This window comes from Schistocerca cancellata, chromosome 2 (genome assembly GCF_023864275.1).
Source record: "Schistocerca cancellata isolate TAMUIC-IGC-003103 chromosome 2, iqSchCanc2.1, whole genome shotgun sequence".
NCBI lineage: Eukaryota > Metazoa > Arthropoda > Insecta > Orthoptera > Acrididae > Schistocerca > Schistocerca cancellata.
Window position 1 is genome coordinate 787,200,747 of NC_064627.1, and position 26,145 is coordinate 787,226,891.

At 42.2% G+C, this 26,145-nt stretch overlaps 1 protein-coding gene across 1 annotated transcript in view; it reads right to left on the minus strand.

The window, feature by feature from the left end:
- LOC126162645 (ATP-binding cassette sub-family C member 4-like) overlaps window positions 1-26,145 on the minus strand; it is a 335,428-nt gene that overhangs the window by 174,043 nt on the left and 135,240 nt on the right. The window contains exons 12-15 of the mRNA XM_049919282.1: window positions 16,604-16,890; window positions 5,601-5,784; window positions 5,378-5,521; window positions 5,193-5,288 (exon numbers count right to left, since the gene is read on the minus strand). Coding sequence (XP_049775239.1) covers window positions 5,193-5,288; window positions 5,378-5,521; window positions 5,601-5,784; window positions 16,604-16,890 — 711 coding nt within the window. The remainder of the gene's footprint in view (window positions 1-5,192; window positions 5,289-5,377; window positions 5,522-5,600; window positions 5,785-16,603; window positions 16,891-26,145) is intronic.

Genomic DNA, 26,145 nt, shown 5'->3' on the forward strand with positions numbered 1-26,145 from the left:
CAGTCTTTCGCTACTACTGCTCAATCTGTATATCGAAGAAGCAGCTACGGATATAAAGGAAAGGTTCAAGAGTGGAATTATAATTCAATGAGAAAGAATGTCAACGACGCGATTCGCTGATGACATTGCTATCCTTAGTGAAAGTGAAGAAGTATTACACGACCCATTGAGGGATTCAACACTCTAATGATTACGGAATATGAAAAGTAAACCGAAAAAGGAAGGACAAGACTGGCGATAAATTTGACTTAAAAAATTGTGACAACAAAGTAGACGAGGTTAAAGAATTCCGTTACCTTGAAAGCAAAATAACACGAGATGGACAAGGTAAGTGGGACATAAATGTGAGAATAGCGCAAGCGAAGAGGGCATTCCTGACCAAATAGGTCTGCTAGTATCAAACATAGGGCTTAATTTAAGGAAGAAATTTCTGAAAATATACATTTGGATCAAACAGTTGTGTGGTAGTGTATCATGGCTGTTGAAAAACCGGTAAAGAAAGGAATCAAAATGTTTGAGATGTGATGCTACAGAAGGATGTTGAGAATTAGATAGACTGATAAGATGAGGATCTTTCAAGCCGATTCGGCGAGTAAGAAACCTTGGGAAAATACTGACAAGAAGAAGGAACTGAATGATAGGACTTGTGTTAAAACAACAGGGTAGAGCTTCCATGATACTAGAGAGAGCTGTAAAGGGTAAAAGCTGTAGGGGAAGTCAGAAATTAAAAGGTAGCAAACAAATAGTTGAGGAAGGTGCAAATGCTACTTTGAAATAAATAGATTTGCACAAGGCAGGAATTCGTAGCCAGACCAAACCAGCAGAAGGCTGATGTTTCGCGAACTCAAATGGGAGGGGAGACGACGTTCTTTTCGCGAAACACTAGTTTAGAGGAACGGCATTTGAAGCTGATTGCAGAATGACTTTACCGGCACCAACGTACATTTTGCTTAATGACCAGGAAGATTAGAGAAATTAGGGCTCTTACGTAAGCACATAGGCAACAGTTTTTCTCTCGTTATGTTTACGAATGGAACAGGAAAAAGTTACTAAAATAGTGGTGGTATAAGGTACCCGCCATCTTGCACCGTACAGTGGTTTGAGGAGTATTATGTTGATGAAGATGTAGACCCAAATATAACAGTATTGGATGAACTGTTTCACGAAAATGTCCGTTGATCAGCTTTCGGCGTGTTGTATGGATGACTTGTGATTCCTTGAGGTTTAGTTTAGGACCAAGGTTTTGTGCACGTCGTGATACTGGCATGTTCATAGGGCTGGGGCTACTAGGTATCGCCTGCACACAAGTGAGAGTTATAAGAGCGAAATATAGATGAAACATTGTGGAAATACAGCGGTAAAAGCAATGAACAAAGTGCGAAACCGCGAGGGATTCCGTAAAATACACTTTTCCTAGGCACAGATGAATCCTTGACGTCTGTTTTTGAGTCAGTTGTCGAATCACAGTACTGCACTGTTCAAGAAATTCAACTGTTCCATTTTAATAAGTAATATATCGAAATCAACAGTATTAAAATCTTACTAGAATCAGTGTTAAAATGTCCATAACTTGCTTGATGTCGTCAATCACTTTGATTAAAGTAGTTTCTATGGCATGGTGTTTTCGGAACACTGATTGATATTGAACATTGATGATATAAGTTTTAAGGTAATCCGTCAACTGATAATGAACAATGTATCCGTAGCTTAAGATACTGCGGATAATGTGCTGGTCAGCTTATAGTCGTCTGATAACTTCGATTTATCATTCTTGGGTATTGGCTAAATTAATCTTTGCTTCCACTCAGTGCGATATGTATCACAAACAAGAGTGAGAGTACCTACAGTCTCAGAAGAGAATGTTACGGTTTCTTTCCGTAGAGTGCGTGTAGAAACATGTTTTAAGAAAAAGGCGTTTGTCGAGATGGTGCTGTGTCGTGTTTCATATTTATCGCAGCTTGAGAACTGGCTGTCGTTGAGTGGAAAACGTTTAATTCGCCTGCAGCAAACAGTGTCAGATTTTGCCTTCCTCTGTCGAAGCGGATCAGTTTTTTTCTTTTTTCTTGTGGCCTGCAGGATTCGACACGCTACATACAGGCCAGCCGCGGTGGCCAAAGGGTTCTAGGCGCTTCAGTCCGGAACCGCGCGACTGCTACGGTCGTAGGTTCGAATCCTGCCTCGGGCATGGATGTGTGTGATGTCCTTAGGTTAGTTAGGTTTAAGTAGTTCTAAGTTCTAGGGGACTGATGACCACAGATGTTAAGTCCCATAGTGCTCAGAGCCGTTTGAACCATTTTGCTACATACAGCGGAGTGAGTATGCCTGATGTCGTTACATGCGTTCTGATTCGCTTTGTTCTGCAACTTCTTACATACTTCATGTAATTCAAGAGTCGGGTTTTACTTGAATATTTTATGAGCAGAATCTCGTTTATTCGCTATCTGGTGTAGTTCTGCAGTTAGGAATGGACCAGAATTCTCTTTACCTTGCCAGATCGTTTAAAGGCATGTTTGTTATATACTGCAATACGTTTGCGACTAAATTCTTCTTACTTTACAGAATAATGTCCCCACAGCGCAAAGGCTTGAGTAACTGGAAAGAAGCACAGGTGTCTCCTGACAATAAGGAAGATAAAAGAAAAGAGGTACAAAATTACAAGCCAATATTTTTAATATCAGTTTGCTGCAGCAGTCTCGAAAATATTCTCAGTTCGAATACAGTTAAGTTTCCCTAAGACGGAAAAGTTTCTGTCCATAAACCAGCGCGGACTTAGAAAGCACAGCTGGTGTGAAACTCAGTTTGTCCTTTACTCGCACGATATCCTGAGAACCACTGATGAAGAACAACAGGCAGATTTCGTACAGTATTTCTAGACCGTTCGAAAGTTTGTGACACGGTGCCCCATTGCAGGCTTTTACGACAGGTACTATCTTATGTAACAGGTTTCCAGATATGTGATCGGTTCCAAGAGTTTTTAAGTAACATAACACAAAAAGTTGTCCTCGACGTAGTCGAGGGTGTCACCTGGAGTGCCCCAGGGAAGTGTGATAGGACCTCTCTTATTCTCTATATACATAATGATATGACGGACAGACTGGGCAGCAATCTGTGGCTGGTTGCCTATGGCACTCAGGTGTACGGGAAGGTGTCGTCGTTGAGTTTAGGAGGATGCAAGACGACATGCACAAAATTTCTAGTTGAGCTGATAAATGGTAGCTTGCTCTAAATGTAGAAAATTTTTTTTCTAATGCATATGAGTAAAAGAAAAAAAAACAATCCCATAATGTTCGAATATGCATTAGCAGTGTGCTCCTTGATACAGTCACGTCGATTAAACAGGCGTAGAGTTGCGAAGTAATACGGAAGAGAATTAGCACGTAGGGACGGTAGGAGGGAGGCGAATTGTCTTCAGTTTATTGGGATAATTTTAGGAAAGTGTTGTTCATCTGTGAAGGAGGCCGCATATTAGGCTCTAATGCGATCTATTCTTGAGTACTGCTCGAGTGTTTGGGATCCTTACCCGGTCTAATTAAAGGAAGACGTCTAAACAATTCAGAGGCGGGTTGCTCGATCTTTTACCGGTAGATTCGATCAACACGTGAGTATTACACAGATGCTTCGTGAACTCAAATGGGAATCCCTGGAGGGAAGACGACACTTTTTTCGCAAGGCACTATTGGGGAAATTTAGAGAACCGGCATTTAAGGCTGACTGCAGAGTCGGTTTTCCCTCGCTCAGTTTGCGAGTGGAAGAGGAAAGGAAATGCCCAGCAGTGGTATAAGGTACCCTCCGCCATGCACCATTCGGTGATTTGCGGAGCATGTATGTAGATGCAGTATGTAGATGTAGAACGTCAGCTCATTGCTGATATCCTAGCATGGCCTATCTGAACTGTTATTTTGTAGGGCACCACGGTTAACCATTGTACGTTTTTGAAGGTTATTTGGACAGATTTTTCTGTTGTGGTCCGCACTGAGTACATTAAGAGCATCACATCATGAGTAGAACAGCCTATGGTAGAAGTCTGACTGGCGAGGATTACTTTAACTGTCCTCTTCATTGCGTTTCTATCTATAAGAGTCTGGCTGTGTGGCGTGTGCCAGTGTAGAGGCATTGAGGTGAAATAATTAGAGTGGAATAGTGTCCTTAAATTCTCTGCAGAGCGAGATTTTAATTACTGGCATGTATCTGTGTCTCCCATAATAATTTCACGCTCGAACTGCGACATTAGCGAGGACAAGGCTGGCTGGAAGGTTGGTGAAGCACCTGTTCTGGGTGACTTCGATTTATCATTCTTGGCTATTGACGTACGGTAAGTTATCCTGGGAACGTAAAATCAGTATGTGGACAGAGAAGATGGCAACTAACACGTTCCTCTCCTTACCACACACTCTACGGCCGCTGATGCTGCGTGTTTGTGGGTATAGCTGCATGTCTATTATCACCTACGAATACTCCTTTCTTTCTTTTCCTGTCCATTTATCAAACTTACATATATATTTAAATAATCTGTATTCAATATTTGACCTAATTAAACTTTTACATACTATGAGTTTACGACAATGCTGAACAATATACCATTGCTGCAACCTTTTCAACCTGACGGGGCCAACAGCACTTGCAATATTTTGTGCTTTGGACTCGTTACGGGAAAATTAATGGACAGATTTTTTAACATCCTGAAAATCTCGTTTTCAGTTCAGAATATTTATAACGCGGGATAAATGTCACACATGAGAAGCAGGTCAAAGCGAGCGAAGTGTGAAAATTGGGCTGGTGGTTAGCATTTGGAAGTACGGCGCAGATAACTGACAGCCCTGATTTTGGTTTTCTGTAGTTTCCCCAAATCACTTCACTAAATATGTGGGAAATTTCTTTTAAAAAATCTTGTTGTCGATTACCCACTCATTCCAGTCAAACAGAGAGACATATTAAAAATGAAGTTACACTGTTTCAACACGAATATTAAGCTGTGGAAATCTACATAATGCTGCAGTAATTTCGAAAAAGTTATGTCCCTTAACGTAATAGCACACTAAATTCGCCTTGTTAAACACACATTGCAACCCTTGAAAGAGAAAGGTTTCAAACACTATTCACTTAACGACACTGACGTAGATCATCCTCTCCAGACAATAAGCCGTAGATTGGATTGTGCCGTTTCTGTACGACACGATGTTGGTGCTACTCACCACTTCCGAAAGCGTTGATATCTGCCTCTGCAGGACATTCACGTTGGCCCTTTGAGATCCGATGCGTATTGATCGTCTTAATTTACTCTGTTCGTCCTGTAAAAAGAGGTAAATATTACTTACAGTAAGATATGTAACGGTAAACCGGGTTCCAGACTTTTTGGTAGAATCTTATAAAGTCTCACCTGCATTGATTTTCTCCTGCTTATTGATCGCTTGATGCCGAAATCTTCAGTCTCGGTCTCTTCTTCCGCACTAGACACCAGTTTGGAAAAGCTGACACCGCTCCGAAGAATCTCCTCGAAAGTTCCCTGGCACTCTACGTTCCCCTGCGCCGCAAAGGTTCATTTGTAACGCGATATACTTAATGAGCTGCAGCCAGTCGAGTATCAAAAGAGATTAACGCACCTTGTTTAGTATCATAATACTGTCGGCACCCTGGAGGTATTGGAGTTGATGTGTGACCAAAATTCTTGTCTTTCCACTCAGATAGTAGTTAATGCATTCGTCGAAAAGATGTTTGCCGACGTGGGTGTCAACAGCAGACAAGGGGTCGTCCAGCAGGTACACGTCCGCCTCTCTATATACAGCCCTGTAAAAATGATGTGACACAATGGGGTTGTTCAACATTTTGATCGCTCTCCTGAAGAGAAGAAATTTATTTAAAACTCTATCACTTTTATTCACACCATCTCTCTGTTCTTGACGTCATTTCTTAGTGTAACAGGAATTCGCCAGATAGCATGCTACAGAAGCTTCCTGTATTCGTGAAAATTACTAGAAGCTGTTTTACTGGTTATAAATTTTAGAAATACGACAAAAATTATTATTTTCAGTAATTGTCGCCTTAATCTATTCAAAATCCAGTACGGAGAATTTCTTCTAACTCCGTACATTCCGTGTGGTTACAGCGGAATCTCTAAAAATAACCTCTGCTATCGTAACATAAACGTTAAAATTTGAGAAGAAGGAAATCTACAGTTTACGTTAGCTACGATTGGTTCCTTTATACTTTTACAATAATTAGTTGCAAATTGCTTATTTTTTGTTGATTACATAAGTTCACGACAAGTTTATTTTACCATATGTGCCATTATTACGAGTTTTTGTTGACATTACATTTAAAAATTATTTATTCCACATCTTTGTAGCAGTACTATGAGATTTTTAGATGGAGTGACGTCTATTAATAATCTTGGAACGTAATTTCTTTTATGTACTATGCTGTTAACAGAAATCACATATTCACTTTCTATAGTAATCTCGTGTTACTTTTGACAGTTGTAAAATGACATATCATTCCAAAGATGCTTTATGTTTACAATTAAATTACATCTTAGGTAGACATGGAGTAGAAATATGTCTATAGTTATCACTACGTTTGACGCATGTTATCAACATTAAGCTGAAATTGTCACGTGATCTCAGGACGACGTTGTTTGTTTAAGACCAATTCACATTGGTCGTCATGTCACGTCACGCCGAAATATTTCACAACGTATTTCAAATGGCGGCATCCACATAGGCCGTCAATGGATCGTAACGTCACAGCACGGCACGTCGAGGTTTCTCGGAAAGAAGAGTTTGACGGTATCGTTGTCCGCTTAAAACGCAAGCTAATCTATTTTCTCCGCCCTCACTCATATTATAATGGTAGATATTCTGCTTCTGTTTCTTCTTGATATTCGTGTTATTATTATGCTTTGTTTTCGTGGCAAATTGCGAATGTTCCATCACGACTTGGGTAATTTTTTTCATTCGGGGTTCTTAAACAAGAGAGGTTAGACATCTCAAAGCGAAAATTATTTACGTTTTACAGTAACAGAACAGAGCTGATGCCCAAAATGTATATAAAAATGATCGTCAGTTAATGAAGCATTTTCCATTAAATAACGTTTTAAGTAAAAAAGTCAGCTTCACTGAAGGAGAAAATACAGTTGTTTATGACGTTATTAGTTACATTAGAACAAAACTTAATGGATAAGGTAAACAGGCTCCATGTATTCCATTATAGCTACTGTTTGAGGACACATTATGAAGTTCGTTTTGGCCATTAATAAATGTTATCGTTAGCAGTTCCTCAGTTCCGTTACTATACTCTGACTTGTTGTTTCAAGAATGATGATTCATAACCACACTTTCTACATTCGGTAGTGGGCTAAGCGAACTGACGTGACGGAAAGTGTAGATGCACTCCGACGAGACGATGCTAGTACGTAATGCACGTTCGTTTTGCTCTTCAAAGCTAAGAGCCCACTTCATTCCGGGTATCAAGTGCAAATTACTATGGTGTCTACAAAACGCCTATACCAAATCCACAGCACCTTCTATGGGAATCTGTCTGTATTAGCGATATAATGACATCCAAAATTTATAGTACGCATAACTGGCGAATATGATTATGTGATCGCGGTGGCAATGTATGTTGACAACACAAAATCAATTCTGTGCATCTAAATCAGTAATCTCTATACAACCTGGATGTGGAAGTTTGGTTACTGAGTATAGAATTGCTGCATGTCTGCGGATTCATGTGCTTTGCATCGTCCGCCATATTCTAGTTTGGCAAACAAATTTCCATCGGTTTATACGTGACAAAGAATTGCAGACTGATCTTTTGTTTTGAATTTTATGTCAACGTGTGATGTAATAGGCTGACATGGGAGCGGGATCGAAATGTATTTTATTTTTGTATTCTAGTGACATTTCCTAACAGTCATGTTGTAGTTTAGCAAGAAGCGAAATACGAACATCTAGGGCTGGCACGATCAGACTGTTGAAGTTCAACATCCAGGTAGTATGGAGATAACTCATCTAAATGCTCAATCCAAATCTAATATAAGTAGGCAGACAGAAACATTATATGCCAGAGATATTGTGCAATGGAATTTTCATGACGTCAAAAACTTAAAGCCGACATCCGCCATCAAAACTAAGCCCCGGAACATTACATTCAGGTGTTTTGATTGTTTCAAGTTGTGAAAGCTCTTTGGTCAAAAATGCCAGGTTGTGTCGTTTATACATGTCGTATTCATTCAGATCTTAGTCTAAAGCCCTTTTTTGGAAAATGTTTCGTTAATATGAATAAAATACAGATTTCCCAAAAGAAAACGAAAGAATATCGATTGAATAAAGTAACAACTGCTGCGGTAGTATGCTTCATTGGCTGAGAGATAAGAAAGCTGTTAACCCATACACATTGTTTTCTCAATCACAAGTTTTCTGGGCTTCAAACGTTCAGAACATTTAATCTACTAAAACTTGTCCGCTTTCATTTTATGTAGTTCACTTTAAGTTAGTTAATTTTAAGTTGTTAGATGTTGTTTCTGCTTATTTAAAGTCTGTATCTGAGTTGCACCTTTCTCGTCGCTTACCTGTAAATCAATTTTAGAACAGTCGATTCTAAATTTGTCACATACTGGACATGTGTCAGTTCTGAGGCACCCGAAATGTACGTTGTAGCTAGTCACAAAAAGCAGTCGATATTGTTCATATGATGTAGTGTTTGAAGGATTTTTCTCTAAATATAACAGGTGCAACATCCGAATATTAGGTTCTTCTGGTATATATAACAGTTTGCTATCATGAATGCTATAATGTGCTGATGCATTTTAAATACGGTTTCTCCATTAAGTTTGTTTGGTCTGCCGGCCGGTGTGGCCGAGCGGTTCTAGGCGCTTCAGTCTTGAACCGCGCGACTGCTACGGTCGCAGGTTCGAATCCTGCCTCGGGCATGGATGTGTGTGATGTCCTTAGGTTACTTAGGTTTAAGTAGTTCTAAGTTCTAGGGGACTGATGACGTCAGATGTTGAGTCCCATAGTGCTCAGAGCCATTTAAACCATTTTTTGTTTGGTCTAGTGTTATGTATATATATTGCAATAAATAATTTCGGTGTCAGATGGAATATTATGAGCTCTGCAGAAAAACAGTACCTTTGTTAAGGTTGAACCTCTTTTGTAAATTTCTGGTAGCTTTAATTTTTTAGTGTTGAATAGAGCTGGGGCACATGGGAGTATGTGCGTTCATTATTTAATAATATCCATTCAAGTGTAGAAATCGATGTACAAAATTATTATTGTCCTATGGTATCTTTTACTGTAGAGAAGGCGAAGGAGTTTAGCGGTTCTTCGAGGCTGCAAAAGGAGGTGAGTGAAAACGGATTAATTCCTGGCTGACTTGGACTGTGTCACAACGGTCGCTTGCGTGGTACTTACGAATTTCTAGAGTAATTCTCACCGTTTTCAAGAGCCTGCAGTCTTTAACTTTCAGATTTCATGGTAAAAAGATAAAAGGAATAATCTTCGTATATCCATAATTGAAACGGACGAGCCGGCCGGAGTGGCCGTGCGGTTCTAGGCGCTGCAGTCTGGAACCGAGCGACCGCTACGGTCGCAGGTTCGAATCCTGCCTCGGGCATGGATGTGTGTGATGTTCTTAGGTTAATTAGGTTTAATTAGTTATAAGTTCTAGGCGACTGATGACCTCAGAAATTAAGTCGCATAGTGCTCAGAGCCATTTGAACCATTTGAAACGGACGAATTGGGACGTCAGCTAGTATATGTTAAAAATGACGAAATTCCTCCAGCTGTATAAATGTGTTGGTTTTATTGGCAACTTGTTTCGATGTTGGTACAACATCATCTTCAGGCCCATACTTGACAGTAACCGTATGTGTCTAACACTAGTAGTCAGTGGTGAGACAGGCGTGTTCCATGCGATAGGCAGGTAGTAACTGATATGAAGTTAAAAGTAGTGATTCAGAGATCTTTGAACTACTAGTTTTAACTTCATATCAGTTACTACATGCCTTCCGCATGGAACACGCCTATCTCACCACTGACTACTAGTGTTAGACACATACGGTTACTGTCAACTATGGGCCTGAAGATGATGTTGTACCAACATCGAAACTAGTTGCCAATAAAACCAACACCTTAACACAGCAGGAGGAACTTCGTCATTTTTTAACAAAAGGAATAACAGTTTTCTCTAGGTCAGCTTATCAGAGAAGCAATCTGCCTCCTGCATACCGATCTAAAGCGAGACAGGTACTCTTTTCCTAGACCGTAAAACTAACCACAATAATGAGTTATGGCACCAGGTAATAACTCGGTCGTACCTCCCTCGCTAATGTAAATCCCTTTTGTATGTTGCAACTAACGATTACATCGAGAATCATCCTCAAATTGCGGGCGTATCTGATTTTCAAAATTATTAAATTATTTGTTTCTCCCTAAGCAGTCAACAATTTTTCTATCTTCGTCAGTATGCGTAATTCACACAGAAGAAGATTTTACACTGGTAACAATTTACACGACGTAAATGTGTACATATTTATTACACACATGTGTACAATGCAACAATACTGTTGTTAACCTAATGATTGTTTCGTGCTATATGCAAATGGGTGCATGACGCCGAGCAAACTACAGTAATAACGAAATATTTTCCAATATTCTAAGACATTAAAACCAAAACAGAAAAATCTCGAAAAAAAGCGATTCTGAAAGACTTTCCCGACGGCATCAAAACAGCACGTCAGTTAAAGAACATCAATACTTATTCGTAACGCTTGTTAAAGACATCTGATTTTTTACGAGAACCACTGTGTGCTTCGCATAGAATGTGGTTTCTTTTCTAGTAGTTTCAAAACCTATTATTTTTGTATTAATTTTTCATTACGCTAATGTTTCACCTAACACGCTTAGCGTGACCCAGTTGTTTCCAGAGGTAAGTTACAGCTCAGCGTCGCCTGTGAACTGGTTACATGTTGAACATAAGATGAATAAGAAAGAGAATGTTACTTAATTTCGGAAATTCATATACGTTGTTATGGTTAAAACTAAATTTGAAACAACAACCCTGGAAAGTTCAGAGGAAGAGAACACTTTAGATACCCGAGAATAATTCCAACCGAGCGAGGTGGTGCAGTGGTAACACACTGGACTCGTATTCGGGAGGACGACGGTTCAATCCCGCGTCCGGCCATCCTGATTTAGATTTTCCGTGATTTCCCTAAGTCACTCCAGGCAAATGCTGGGATGGTTCCTTTGAAAGGGCACGGCCGACTTCCTTCTCCATCCTTTCCTAATCCGCTGAGACCGATGACCTCGCTGTTTGGTCTCTTCCCCCAAACAACCCAATAACTCCAATCCCAAAGAAAGCAGCTGTTGACAGATGTGAAAATTACCGAACTATCAGTTTAATAATCCACGGCGGCAAAATACTAAGACGAATTCTTTACAGACGAATGGAACAACTGGTAGAAGCCGACCTTGGGGAAGATCTGTTTCTATTCCGTAGAAATGTTGGAACATGTGAGGCAATACTGACCATACGACTTATCTTAGGAAATAGATTAAGAAAAGGCAAACCTACGTTTCTAGCATTTGTAGACTTAGAGAAAACTGTTGACAACGTTGACTGGAATACTCACTTTCAAATCCTAAAGGTGGCAGGGGTAAAATACAGGGAGCGAAAGGCTATTTACAATTTGTACAGAAACCAGATGGCACTTATAAGAGTCGAGGGGCATGAAAGGGAAGCAGTGGTTGGGAAGGGAGTGAAACAGGGTTGTAGCCTATCCTCGATGTTATTCAATCTGTATATTGAGCAAACACTAAAGGAAACAAAAGAAAATCCGGAGTAGGAATTACAATCCATGGAGAAGAAATAAAAACTTTGAGGTTCGCCGATGACAATGAAATTCTGTCAGAGACAGCAAAGGGCCTGGGAGGGCAGCTGAAAGGAATGGACAGTGTCTTGAAAGGAGGATATAAGATGAACATCAACAAAAGCAAAACGAAGATAATGGAATGTAGTCGAATTAAATCGGGTGATGCTGCGGGAATTAGATTAGGAAATGAGACGCTTAAAGTAGTATGTGAGTTTTGTTATTTGGGGAGGAAAATAACTGATGATGGCCGAAGAAGAGAGGATATAAAATGTAGACTGGCAATGGCAAGGAAAGCGTTTCTGAAAAAGAGAAATTTGTTAACTTCGAGTATAGATTTAAGTGTCAGGAAGTCGTTTCTGGAAGTATTTGTATGGAGTGTAGCCATGCATGGAAGTGAAACGTGGACGATAAATAGTTTGGACAAGAAGAGAATAGAAGCTTTAGAAATGTGGTGCTACAAAAGAATGCTGAAGATTAGATGGGTAGATCACATAACTAATGAGGAGGTATTGAATAGAATTGGAGACAAGAGATATTTGTGGCACAGCTAGACTAGAAGAAGGGATCGGTTGGTAGGACATATTCTGAGGCATCAAGGGATCACCAATTTAGTATTGGAGGGCAGCGCGGAGGTTGAAATCGTAGAGGGAGACCAAGCGATGAATACATTAAACAGATACAGAAGTATGTAGGTTGCAGTAGGTACTGGGAGATGAAGAAGCTTGCACAGGATAGAGTAGCATGGTGAGCTGCATCAAACCAGTCACTGGACTGAAGACCACAACAACAACCCGAGACCAGGTCCGACGAGAGGGGTGAAAATTCCTGGGGCCCCAACCTCATGAGGAGCGTTAAGTCTCTCAATGTCTCGGATCACCCAGGATGCGAAATTGGCAAACAGCAGACTGCTGTTGTGAAATAAATTTTGTATCATATAATAATTAAAAGAACATTACCCTACCCACAGCATAACCATACCAACTCTTCCCTTCCACTTCAGTTCTACAGTTTTATGAGTCATACAGGCCAGTTGCATACCATGCTGTTTCGTGTTTAATCTTGAATGATCTACATTTTCCTTAGACACCTTGAGCTAAAACCATCGTGTACAATTCTATTTCGTGTTTAATCTTGAATGCACTATATTTTCTTTAGACATATTGCGCTAAAACTTCCTTGTATGCAGTCGAAAAGGCACTTTCTTCTTGAAAATCCTACCAAAAAAACTTTCCTCAACAAACTGCACGGTAACAGCTGTGAAGTGTCGTTATAATTTGGTAGGTTTGCCAACAGCGTTCAAAGATAAGGCATTTCTGATTTCATCACAACATGATTTTACACGAAAAACGAGTATAAAGAAAATATTTTGCTTTCAACAGTGAACACACAATAATATATTTCTATTTGTATATAGTTATCCTGCAACAACAGTAAAAGTGAAGAAATAAATTGATATGAAAGAGGTGTGATACCCTGAAGTAAAGAGGTAACGTTCTTCTTTTGTTCTTCCGTAGAGTAGATGGATTGGTCGTGGTAGTACGAAGACTATTGTGTTTTCACATCCGACCGGTCGCGAAACTAAAAGCACAGTGAAAACACGGTGAAGCGTTGCGCACCTGTGTCGGGCAGTGTCTCTGGTATGACCGTCTGTCGCATTACGTCGCACAATTCGGTCCTACAAGCTCATTCGCCTGATTTCATGCAGCCCACAGAATGTAAATGCCCCACGCGTTCTTCTTCATGACAGTTCTTGGTCGCATACTGCAGGTGCTACAAAGATGCCCCTAAAGCGTTTTCGATGGGAAGTGTTTGCTCACACAGCTTACTTGACTCCCTATGATTTTCATCCCTTCACTCACATGAACCGCTCGCTATAAGGACAGCATTTCGACACAGACAGCCCGATTAGGGACTCGATGCAAATCACAGGCAGTTGCCTTCTATGACGAGAGTATTGGTTGGTTGATTCACTGGAAAGAGGACCAATCAGCGAGGTCCTGGGTCCCATCGGATTAGGGAAGGATGGGGAAGGAAGTCGGTCGTGCCCTTTCAAAGAAACCAGCACGGAATTTGCCTGAAGCGATTTAGGGAAATCACGGAAAACCTAAAATTTGGTACGACGCTATGATACATGTCTACTTCAAAAAAATGGTTCAACTGGCTCTGAGCATTATGGGACTTAACATCTGAGCTCATCAGTCCCCTAGAACTTGAACTACTTAAACCTAACTAACCTAAGGACATCAAACACATCCACGCCCGAGGCAGGATTCGAACCTGCGACCGTAACAGTCGCGCGGTTCCGGACTGAAGCGCCTAGAACCGCTCGGCCACCAAGGCCGGCTGTCTACTTCAAGGAGGCGACTCTATGTAAGGTAGTAGCTAAACGTTGAAATTAAAACATTTATTTTACTTTCACTGTGGTGTCCACTTTGCTACCGATCGGAGGATGAAAAAAAAAGAAGCACTGATATGATTAACTGGCCGCTAAGATCGCCATTTGACTTTTGTTTATGGGGCTGGATGAAAGGTGTAAAAACGAAAGCTCAATGCGCCAGATGAACTGTTTGGCCGCGTCATGGACGCTGTTGCCCTCTTTACGGGACGTGCAGAGGCGCAGAGACAAGCAGCACATGTTCTCCAAAGAGTGCACATATGCAGTGAAGCTGACGATAGGATATTCGAACACTTACCGCGAATTGTGGATCAGCTGTAATGTAATGTTGCTTATAATCCGTCTTGATTGCAAAAATGTTTATTCACATGACCGGTTTCGATTCCTCTAGAACCATCTTCAGATCTGAAATGAGTATGATACTAGTTTATTATTTCACAAATGCAAACCTACTTCATCCTGTCTGATCAACATCAAATTTACCAGACCGTACGTGTTTTTGATCACACAAAAATGAAAATTTTATTGTGAATTTTAATTGTGACAAACACAGATTTTAACCTTGACAACTACAGATTTTAACTAAGTATTTTTAGAGATCAAAGCAAATTAGGAAAATTCTATTTAATATAGTATGTACATATGTAATGTAACAGATATACCAGACGCCAGCTGTCGGTAAGGGTTTTATAATTAATATAAATGACGCGCATTCTGCCAACTAATTTAATTTGATGCAGTATGTGAAGGTTGCTGTAACCGAAACTGCAGGTACGTTCTGATACATTTGATGTTGATCGGGTAGGATGAAGTAGGTTTGCATTTGTGATATAGTAAATTAGTACCATTGCCATTTCAGATCTGAAGATGGTTCTAGAGGAACTGAAACAGGTCATGTGAATAAACATTTTTGCAATCAAGACGGATTATAAGTAACATTGTATAACCAGTGATTGCGGTATCCCATCAGACATTCTGTCTATTTTTGCACAGCCGTAATGTGACGTATACGATAATGCTTAGATATGAATGAGTTAAAAATATGTAGTTTTCGATTGATACCTAGTAAAACATATGTTGTAAACGAGACAACACAGAAAATAAATATCACTGTAGATTAAATTTGTTCTATCTCGGAAACCATCTCTAATAGAGCATATATTCATATGAGATATTTAGTTAAATTTTGTACAGGGATATATTTTCTCTGGAGCCCATGGTTTTCGAGCAATTAAAGAAAGAAATACAAAAGTGACCTTAATATACACTTCCCACACCAACCTCGTTCCTCACCTCATGATTTCTAGTACGTTTTTTACGGCACATCCTCCGAACATTGTACAAAAATTTCCGACTACACGAACTATTCCATGTATTCGACCTCTTGAATGGGCTATTACGCCGCCGATGTAGTCGGTTAGTTCATTTACATTAATAATTTAATCGTTCCCATGAGACTAATGAAAGAAAAACGCTTTTGTAAACGTTATGTCAAAACTAATTACTTGACTATTCGATCCCAATATTGAACGGGCAATTACTCCACCAGTATAAACGGTATTTCGTTAACATTATTAATTTAAACGTGACCATGAGTGCAATGAAAGAAAAACTACTTTTGTAAACATTACGTCAAAACTAATTACGTTGACAATTCGTTCCTACATTAACCCTTCCAAAGCACAGTAGATTCGTGGTCAGAACACCTGAAAAAGTCAAACGCGGGAAGTAATAGAGTAGTCGCACATTTTTGTTCGGTGGAAGGATGAAGTTCCATGAACAGAATGACAGAAACTGTGATCGTTAAGGGCTGAGTGTGGGAGTGGGGGTGCGTCTGAAGGTCACTGTTGTACGTTTTCCTTGGATAACTCAAAAACTGTGGCCTCTGGCGAAAACGTGTCCCAGAACAAAATTTAACTATATTAAATTTTCTGCAAAAAGTTCAGGTTCATTTTTTTCTGGAGCACTAACAGTTTGCGCGTAGCTATTGAGAGACTATGCTAATCTCAGCGTGGTTTTTGAAGGTCAATTATAGCTTCGCGGGTTGCATGAAACGACATTGGTTGGGACACCTGAATCACGCTGTATACGAGTGAGGCTGTTCGGCAACACCAGATTTGTGAAAATCGCCATATTTAATTTGGCGTTGGTGCTCTGCGAGGCGTTCTGAAATTGTACTTACGGACCGACCAAAGAGATTGGTACCTCAATCACAAGGACTTTTTTATGTTCCAATGACAGTGTTCTTAGGAGTACTGCCACAGAGCACCGACGCCACATTTTTCCAAGAATGTCACCGCGGAAAACCACACTCGCACCCCGGAAACTATTGCACGTACCTGGCGAGATTGACCCTGGCCCTCTGGCCGCCGCTGAGCGTGATGCCCTTCTCTCCCACCAGCGTCTGGTCGCCGAACGGCAGCAGCTCGAAGTCCTTGGACAGGGCGCACACCTCCACCACCCGCTTGTACTTCTTCCTGTCGTACGGCTGTCCGAACAGGATGTTCTGCCGCACGGTACCCACGAATATCCACGGCTCCTGGCTCGCGTAGGATACCTTCCCACCAATCTTGAGTTTCCCACCCGTCGGAGTCAACTCGTTTATCAGCAGGTACAACAGAGAGCTCTGGAGAAAATAAGGTACAACAAATAAGCTTAGCGCTCATTGCTATGCTGTTTCTAGCTGTCCATTTGCAATTTATTCTACCAAATTCTTACTTAATTTAAGGGTCATACTTATCAGTAAGGTGGAAGACAACTTTTGAAACAAGGACCGTCATACTGCTTGCTGAGATATACAAAACTCATCCGACACGAAGTTTCGAATGACAGTAATTAGCGTATAAAACCTACTTAGAGGTTTTTGTGATTTGAGTTTTAAGTTCGTATGGTCCCGAAGTGGCGTTGTTGACTACGCTGTCAAAATATTAATGTTGCGCCTTTTATCAAACATGCTGTTTTTCCTTTTTACCCAAATATGTTTCAGCACCTCTGTGCCATCATCAGTGAGTTTTTGTTTATTGAAAATTGCAAAACATATTTTAGGTTGTAACTGGTCTAACAAAATGAGGCCAAAAGAAAGTTTTTCCTCGTTTTGCTTCTTACCGCGATTTTACATTACATGGTTTTGCGGGAGCAACTGATGGTGTCCTGCACTGATAGCTTCTCATTTGTAAACCGAGCTATGTAAAGGTGAGTTCACACCTCCCTTGATTTTTGAAATCCGTGATTTTGGCGTGTCAAAATATTTTGCATATATATTTGTTATTACTCACCTTTTGTTGTGACTGATCCTTCTTCTTTTGCGTTCTGCACTCACATATTAACGTACTTTGTGTAATTTCTTTTTTTATAAACGTCTTTTTACTTCGCAAAACACATTGAGCACTATGTTGTATTTCCTAACCACGCCGGCGTTCGTTTGATCCCGAGAGAGTTGGCGCCGAATTTGAATTTTGTTTAGTTTTTCTCTGTCTTCCTGTGTGTGTGTGAGTGTGTGTGTGTGTGTGTGTGTGTGTGTGTGTGTGTGTGTGTGTAAGCTCCTCTAGCTGTTTGTATTGCCTTTTCTGTAAAGTTCCTTTAATGTGTTAAATAATGTTCCTTTACAGAGTATAGTGTTTTCATTTAAAACTTGTTTGCCTTCTGCTATTGCCTTCACACACAAGTACGTTAATTTGTGTGTACAGCGTCCTTAGAAGGCAAAAGAGGAACGATCAGTCACAACAAAATATGAGTACAAACAAATGTACACGCAAAACATTTCGACACACCAAAATCACGGTTATTAAAAATCAAGGGAGGCGTTAACTCGCCGACGAAATTCATATTTACATCGTTTGGTTTGCAGATGACAGGCTATAAATGGAGGATACCATACAGTTGTTCCTGCAAAATCATACAACGTAAAATCACGGTAAGAAGCAAAACGAACAAAAACTTTCTTTACGCCTCACTTTGTTAGACCAGTTACAGTTTTCAATAAACAAAAATCCAATGATGATGGCACAGAGGTGCTGAAACATGTTTGGCTAAAAAGAAAAAAACAGCGTGTTTGGAAAAAGGCGGAACATATATGCTATAATTTAACTGCTAGCACGGAAACAAAGACAAAAGCTGCAGATTCAAAAGATGAATATTAATGTTTCTTTGTACCTATTAGTTTTTCAAGTAGCAAAAAACTCGTGAGTAGTTAAAATTAACAAATCGTAGAGTGTAGACTAGAATCGCACATTGAATTATGGAACACAGTGTGTCTGGAGAATGGTAATGTCTTCAGCTACAGAGACGTGTAAGTCTTACTTATAAAAAAATGCCACAGAGAAGGAAATAAGTACGTTAGAAACTAACAGTGTAAATTTCGTTAAAATTTCTCCATTATTGAATGCCTGTTTCATCATTACTTGGTGCTTCTCCAAGATATTAAAGATACTGGCCTATTTTCAAAATAAATGACAATAAAACAAATGAAATAAATACTAAATAATGGAGAATAATTAAATAAATCTTGAGAATCATCCTATGTAATATGTGTCATGATGCAATTATGCCTGTAGAAAAAACATCTGTGCTGATAGTGTATGTATTAGCCTAGCAGTTTAAGAATTTTTGCCTCTAGTTACTCTACTTACAGTGTTACGTTGGTGGTGGAGGAGGAGGAGTCGATTATGTGGGTGGTGGCAGCAGTTGAAGATGCTGTGTAAGTGAAGTTAGTTCACATCCAAGCTAGACACGGGCAATGCCGACTTGTTAGTCTACCTACAGGAGAAGTTGGTGCCTTATAATTATTTTCCTCACAGTGACCGTGTCTTACAAGGTATTAGATAACTCTGGAAATGAGTGCAATAATAAGATATATTTCTCACTGAAAAAGATAATTTTATTACGGAGTACTAGATCCGCGTTCAATATTGCACCGAGCTGTCTGCAAAGGGTGACTTGAAATTGAATGAAATAGTACAAAGGAAATTGCGTGGTCATACACACACACACACACACACACACACACACACACACACACACACACAAACACAAACCAAACTATTTACATCACGTTGCCTTACTGTAACTAGCCGCCGACAATGGAGATGGTTCACGAACGACCACATAATTCAACAAGGACTGTGAAAAAGTGAACAAAATTGAGCGAGAAGAACGGGGTGATGATGGCCTTGTAGATTCGCCTTTCGAGCTTTCTTTTGAGCCACCGACCATATTGCCCCAGTACAACACAAGAGGGAGTGACCTGAAACAATTGCTGCCGATTCTTCCCTGGCTAATCCAAAGGCGAGCAGCCTCTACAGTTGGCAAAAAGGCGTAAGGAGTGCCGGTGGCTGCAGAGGACCATTGTGTTCGGGACTCTAGGCACTAGGCTGTTGGAACTGTGGTGTATCCCTCCGCCTAAGGGCCCAAATTGACGCCCTTTTTACTTGCCTAAGACTTCCAAGGCAGCTCTCTTGCTCTTATCCACAACATTACTTTTAGTCAGTTCAATGTGATGTCAGTGGCACATTACATGCGACGATAGTAGAAATGGGGGAGAATTTTTCGGAGTGAGTAGTTGCTCTCGCAGTATACAATTTAACATCTTTAATTTACCAATTGATTTTTATACTGAAGACAGGAAGTTTTGCAGAGATTCTGCCAGCTGCTCTTTCGCACTCGCTTTAGAAATGAAGTGCTATATATTGTAAACAACTTTGTGAGAAATAGTGGATGAATGGTGAGGCGTCTGTTCTTGTGCTCTATATGACAGATAAGTATATCCTATTACATGTAAGCAAAATTATGTTTGAGATTACTTGCATAATACTAGAAACAATTTTATGTTTGCAACTGAATGTTTATTTCGTTTCTAAACTTTCACGTTTCACCTATTCATATAGGCATCATAAGTGGTCTGTAACAAAACAGTTGTTTATTTATACATTTTTTGTCAGAATATACGCAGTGTTTCCTGGAAGCACTTCTGAATTATCTAAACATTTACAAACATGTTGTTGTTATTTATCTCTTACTTTCATTTTTCTATTGTGTTCATGTGCCCATACAGAAACTGTCTACTGATAATGCTTAGTATGACTGTGTGGAACGTGGTTGGCTAGTAACAAAATAAAAGTTCAGTTAAAAAATACAGAATTGTTATTATCTAAATGATAAACGTAACTGCAGTATTAGCTGCAATACGTTAACAATATTGATACGCGCAGAATGCTGTTCACTAAGAAAATATTTCTCCACAATGGTTAAAATATTTCAAGAAATAACCCCAGTGGTGAACGGAAAAAAGAAAGAAAGAAATAACATAAATCTTTCCCATGTCAGTGGAATGTAATAACTGATTTTCAAATTACAGTTAGGCATCTGATGATGGCAGCATACTGTACAAACGCATCGTGCAAATAAATAATTAAAAATACAAGTGACTTAAGCTGAAAAAGTCTTCCTTTACAAACTTCTTTTAAGGCAGTCACATACATTAATAGATTCCATGGAAGGCAACATGGACAAATCTAAATGTAAGTTTTATGTTTCACCAAATGCTAAATATGTAATTCAATCAACATTCTCGGCATTCACTTGTCCATTGTGAGTTGTATCGTATATGTCAAGATCATCAACGATGCAACATGTGAACGGATCCTTCGGGACACGAAACAGGGCCTCCGTTTCTGCCATGCTGATGGCAATGTGGGAACTGTGCACGTCGATTATTCTGGCATGGGACTTCGCACGATCAGAATTTTCGAACTTCCTTTCGAACTACCGACGGAGGACGTCGTGAAAGCGCTGCGCCCCTACGGCACGGTCCATGATCATATTGCGGAAAAATGGACGCAATTCCAGACATATCCTGTGCTGAACGGAGTCCGCCAGGTCCGAATAGTACTTAAAAGACATGTACCTTCATATCTGAATATCGGTGGCTACCGTGCCATCGTCATCTACGATGGGCAACCGAAGACCTGCTCTGGTTGTGGGAAGGAGGGACACCTCAGATCAGAATGTATCCAACGTCAAATCACTCAACTGCCGCCGGCTGACGCAGACCCGCCATCGCAGCCGGCGCTGCTTCCCGTAACTTATGCAGTAGCCCTCACGACAGCTACTACTTCACCACGACAGCCGATATCCACTGTTGGGTCGCGGCTCCATGCTCCAATACAGGGCGATGATGACACACCCGTTCCACAAGCTACGGATTCAACTCCGATGCCGCCGCCCCCGTCGACGGATAACAACATACATGACGATAGCGTGGCCGTAGACTCGCTCATTGTGCCTACGGCTGCCTTTGTGCCGGAACGTCGTGAATCTTTGCCATCGTCTGACACAGAAGGACACACCAGGAAGCAACGCTCTCGGAAGCGACGGAAGCGGAGGCGTAGAGCAACTTCCGAACGGGATGCGACACAGCCTCCAGAGGATGACGACTCCACCTTCAATGACGACGCTACCACAGAGGCAGCCGCCATTTGCTGCAGTGTGGCACCACCGAACGGAACTGAGGACAAACCACATATATCTACAGTGGCAAAATCGGATGCCGATATGCAGGACAAATGCTGCCCACCACCTCCTGGAGTGCAAGCACCCATGCCGTGTGCTGAGGAAGCTGGGGAGGCCGATCTTGCTTTGAGTTCCCCGACGTGGGCGGATGACCACGACGACGACGGAACCATGCAAGTTACGCCAACAGGGCCCACGCCCTTGGCGCCGGCGCTCTAGAAAGAACTGCAGGTGAGGTTTGGGGGGAGGGGGGGGGATGCAGAGGTGTCAATACAGTCAGAAGCGTGATAGGTAATTCCAATCTTAATGGATAACTTAACACCTGCGGTTCGGCAACAAGCTTATCGTATCGCCACGCTTAACCTCAACACGATACGAACGGCAGTGAAGATCCAGTTGCTGCGTGAGATGCTTCGTTCTTCGGATGTTGACACTGCCCTGTTGCAAGAAGTGTATATAGCGGCCCTCCCCGTTTCATACGGTTATGTGAAATATGTGTCACCGGCGGACCGGAATGGCAGCGGTACGGCAATACTAGTGCGCGACGGAATTGCCATCGAAGAAGTGACTTACCTTCCATCAGGAATGGGGCTGGCGATCACAGCTCTGGGCACGCGCATCATTAACATTTACGCGGCATCAGGAACTGCCCAACGCCGCGAACGATCGCTGTTCTACTCGGAGGATATCGTCCCCCTTTTTATCAGCCGCTTCGATCAATATATCTTCGGCGGCCACTTTAACTGTGTGCTCCACCCCAAAGACCAAGTCCCACATTTCTCGACTTGTCAAGAACTTCGGCTCCTGGTTCGAGATATGCTTCTCACCGACACCACATGGTAGACAGTGCACGGTGACCATCCCTGGCCGACATACCTTACTAGTCACTCAGCCAGTCGCCTAGAGCGCATTTATGTCTCACGAGCTTTAGCGCCGGAAGTATTGGACGCCGAACGTCGGCCGCTTGCCTTCTCTGATCATAGCGCTTTCATATGCACACTCACTCTACAACAGCAGCGGATATGGCGCAGCCGAGGACCCTGGAAGCTGAACGTGGCACATCTTCAAGCCATGGAATGCCGTCAGATTATCGCCAACACATGGCTGGATTGCGAACGTCGTCTTCCCCGATACCCATCGACTCTAGCATGATGGGTGGACTGTGCAAAACCAGCGTTTCGGCGTGTGCTAACACAATTCGGAAAAGATATCGCAGCTTGGCATCGTCACACATTGGACCTTTATTACACGATGCTTCGCAAACTCGACAGCCAACCACCATCTCCAAACCGACAAATGGAAAGCCGCCGAATTAAAGGTAAAATATTGTCTCTTACGAGGAAACGCTTGGAGGGGGTCGTAGTGCGATCGCGACGTCAAGACCGAGTGGAAGGAGAAAACCCGTCTATGCATCACATCGTGCTCGACAGCCGCCGACGCCGACAGCAGCTGATCACGGACCTCGTATTGCCAGGTGGTAGAGTCGTAATGACTCAGGCGGCGGTTACAGAAGCCTTCGCAGATCACTATCGCCGGTTTTACGACGAGGTGAATACAGAGGACGAGGAAGCAGACGATCACGACATACTGCAGCACGTGTCGCACACCCTCGACAATGCAGCAGCGACGATGCTGTTAGGAGGAATTTCACGGGACGACATCGAGGACGCGCTTAACAAGGGAGCACTCAACAAATCTCCCGGGCCAGACGGACTGCCGCTCAAGTTTTATCGGACTTTCCGCGATCTAATGATGCCCCGATGGATCATCATGTACCAAGAACTGATGACCCCCGGGTCCCACGTGCCACCTGCATTCGTGGAAGGTCTCCTTATACCGATACATAAGCCTTCCAGAGGTCGGACGGTCGAGGACTACAGGCCAATTACAATGCTCAACTCGGACTATAAAATCTTCGCCCGACTACTCGCCAGCCGCATAAAGAAGGTTCTGCCCCAACCCCTCTCAATGGAGCAAACGACACAGGGCGGAGTGACCAACATGAAAACGGCAACCAGTGAATGCAGCGATTTAATAGCCATCGCCACATCCTGTCGCCTTCGAGCTGCTCTGATCTCCACTGATTTCGACCATGCCTTCGACAGAGTTCACCACAAGTTCCTTCTGTCCGTTATGGCCCGCATGGGCTTCCCGCCTGACTTTCTCGACATCTTTCACCGCCTTTTCCGTGGAGCTGCATCCCGTGTACTGGTGAATGGACGGATTGCGGGCCCCTTTCCGATCCGACGCTCAGTTCGTCAAGGATGCCCACTCTCCATGATCATTTAAGCGATCGCACTCGAACCACTTGTCGGAGGGTTGAAAAACAGGCTCTCGGGCATGTCATTGAGGGATCACACCTTTCACTGCAGGATATATGCTGATGACCTTCTCTTACTTGTCCGATCTGGTGACGAGGTACGCTCGGTGATACAATGGATCAATCGGTATGGATTGGCAGCGGGCAGCCTCATGAATGTGGTCAAGTCGGCAGCGATGCCCATTGGGAGAGGTCAACAGGAGGACGCTTTAGCCCCACTCCCACTAGTTAACAAGATCCGGTTCTTGGGCATAACATTTACACAGGATGTGCGCCGCAAGGCTGCCATGAACTATGCACGATTACTACAGGCAATACGTACAGAAGTTCGCCGGAACTTACTTCGACGGATGGACCTCCTACAGCGTGTGGAATACCTCAACCTTCACGTGGCGACTAAGATGATCCACATGGCCCAGGTCCTACCGATATCGACAGCGATGGCACACAGACTGCAAGTAGCGTTTGGATATTACCTTACCGCCGGACACCTATTCAAAGTCCGCTACGAAACACTCACCCTCCCTCCGCTTGATGGCGGACTGGGACTTATAAATGTACGAGCGAGGGCTACAGCATTATGCTTGTGCACAATGATGAAATTGTGGACCCACAAAGATGCTTCCCTTACGGGACGTCTGTTAGAGGAATTGCTGCGCGCGTCTCTTCTGCCACCTGTCACGGTTGCGCACATTACACCCTCACTCTCGCACCTCTCGGCATTTATTCTTGAGTATAGTTACGTGCACCCAGACCTTCCCAACACTCGCACTCCCAAGGCGAGAGACGTTTACAGACTGCTGCTAAGGTCCATCCCTCGCAATGTGATTGAGAGGAAGAGCCCTACGACCCTATGGCCTGCAGTGTGGAGAACGGTCCAGAAGCCGTTCCTCCCCACGCGGGTACGAGCCGCGTGGTACCAGGTGGTGAACGGGAAGGTGGTAACACGACAAAGGCTGCACGCTATTGGGATGACGGATTCCCCCCTTTGCCCTGATGCCACCTCGTGGATACTGACGAACACCGTTTAACATGTGGATCGGCGTTAGAGGTATGGCTGCTAGTGCAGGAGATCCTCGCCTGCTACCTACGTATCGCGCCTCGCACAATTGAGCCACGGCTCCTCCTTTGTCCAGAGGATACTTATTTCCCACCTGCGAAGACTCACGCTCTCACAAGGTGAAAGGTGGCTACACTGAGTCACAGCGCCAGAGATTGCGCCAAAGAGTATTATTCAACCGACTCCACTGGCAGTGCTTATTGAGAAGTAGCAGTAGGCAGTGCTTGTTGAGATGTAGCAGTGGTGAGCCGTTGTTGAGAAGTTCCCATGGAGAGTGCTTGTTCAGATGTTGTCATATTGTTTGATGGGCTAGACACCAGATATTGTTGGATTGGGGATGCTGTAATGATCAGAGTGTGCTTTTCGTCAATATATATGAAGGTAAAAAATTCCTTTTTTTTATTATTTCAATGTCTTAAACAATAATGCCTCTTGGTCACAGGTTCAGTCAACAAAGCTTCTGGCTCGTGTTCTTGTATTAGACTGTATTTGTGGTTTCTATGTGCAATTATAGTATTTCTGGTTTTTTTTAATTACTTCAGTATAAATGGTGTTTAAAATATCTGGTCTTATTGAGGAAGAACCGTGCCAGATGTGTACGTTGAATCACACTTCCACACACAGAACAGCTACACTTGGGTTTTGTTGTTTCGTAGCTTTTATAGTTGCTGGGAACTTAATTAATTAATTCATTGTGTTAACGGAAATTTTCTTTCATTCTTTGTTGTTATTCTATGCAGTCAGATTGCTTACTAATACTAGTCAGGGCCAACCGGTTACAAGACTTCGTAGCCGGACATTCAGCTACTAAAATTAAAATTATTTGCATTCTGTATAATTAAGCCCCCATGCAATGGTTTAAAGGCATGTCCATATATAACCTCTTTCGCGATGATGAGAAGATGGTGCTTGATTACTGGCAATTTCTCCAGGACAGTCATAGCACACTTGAGTGTACACCCCGATACCGACAACTATTTGCGAACTATTTGCGC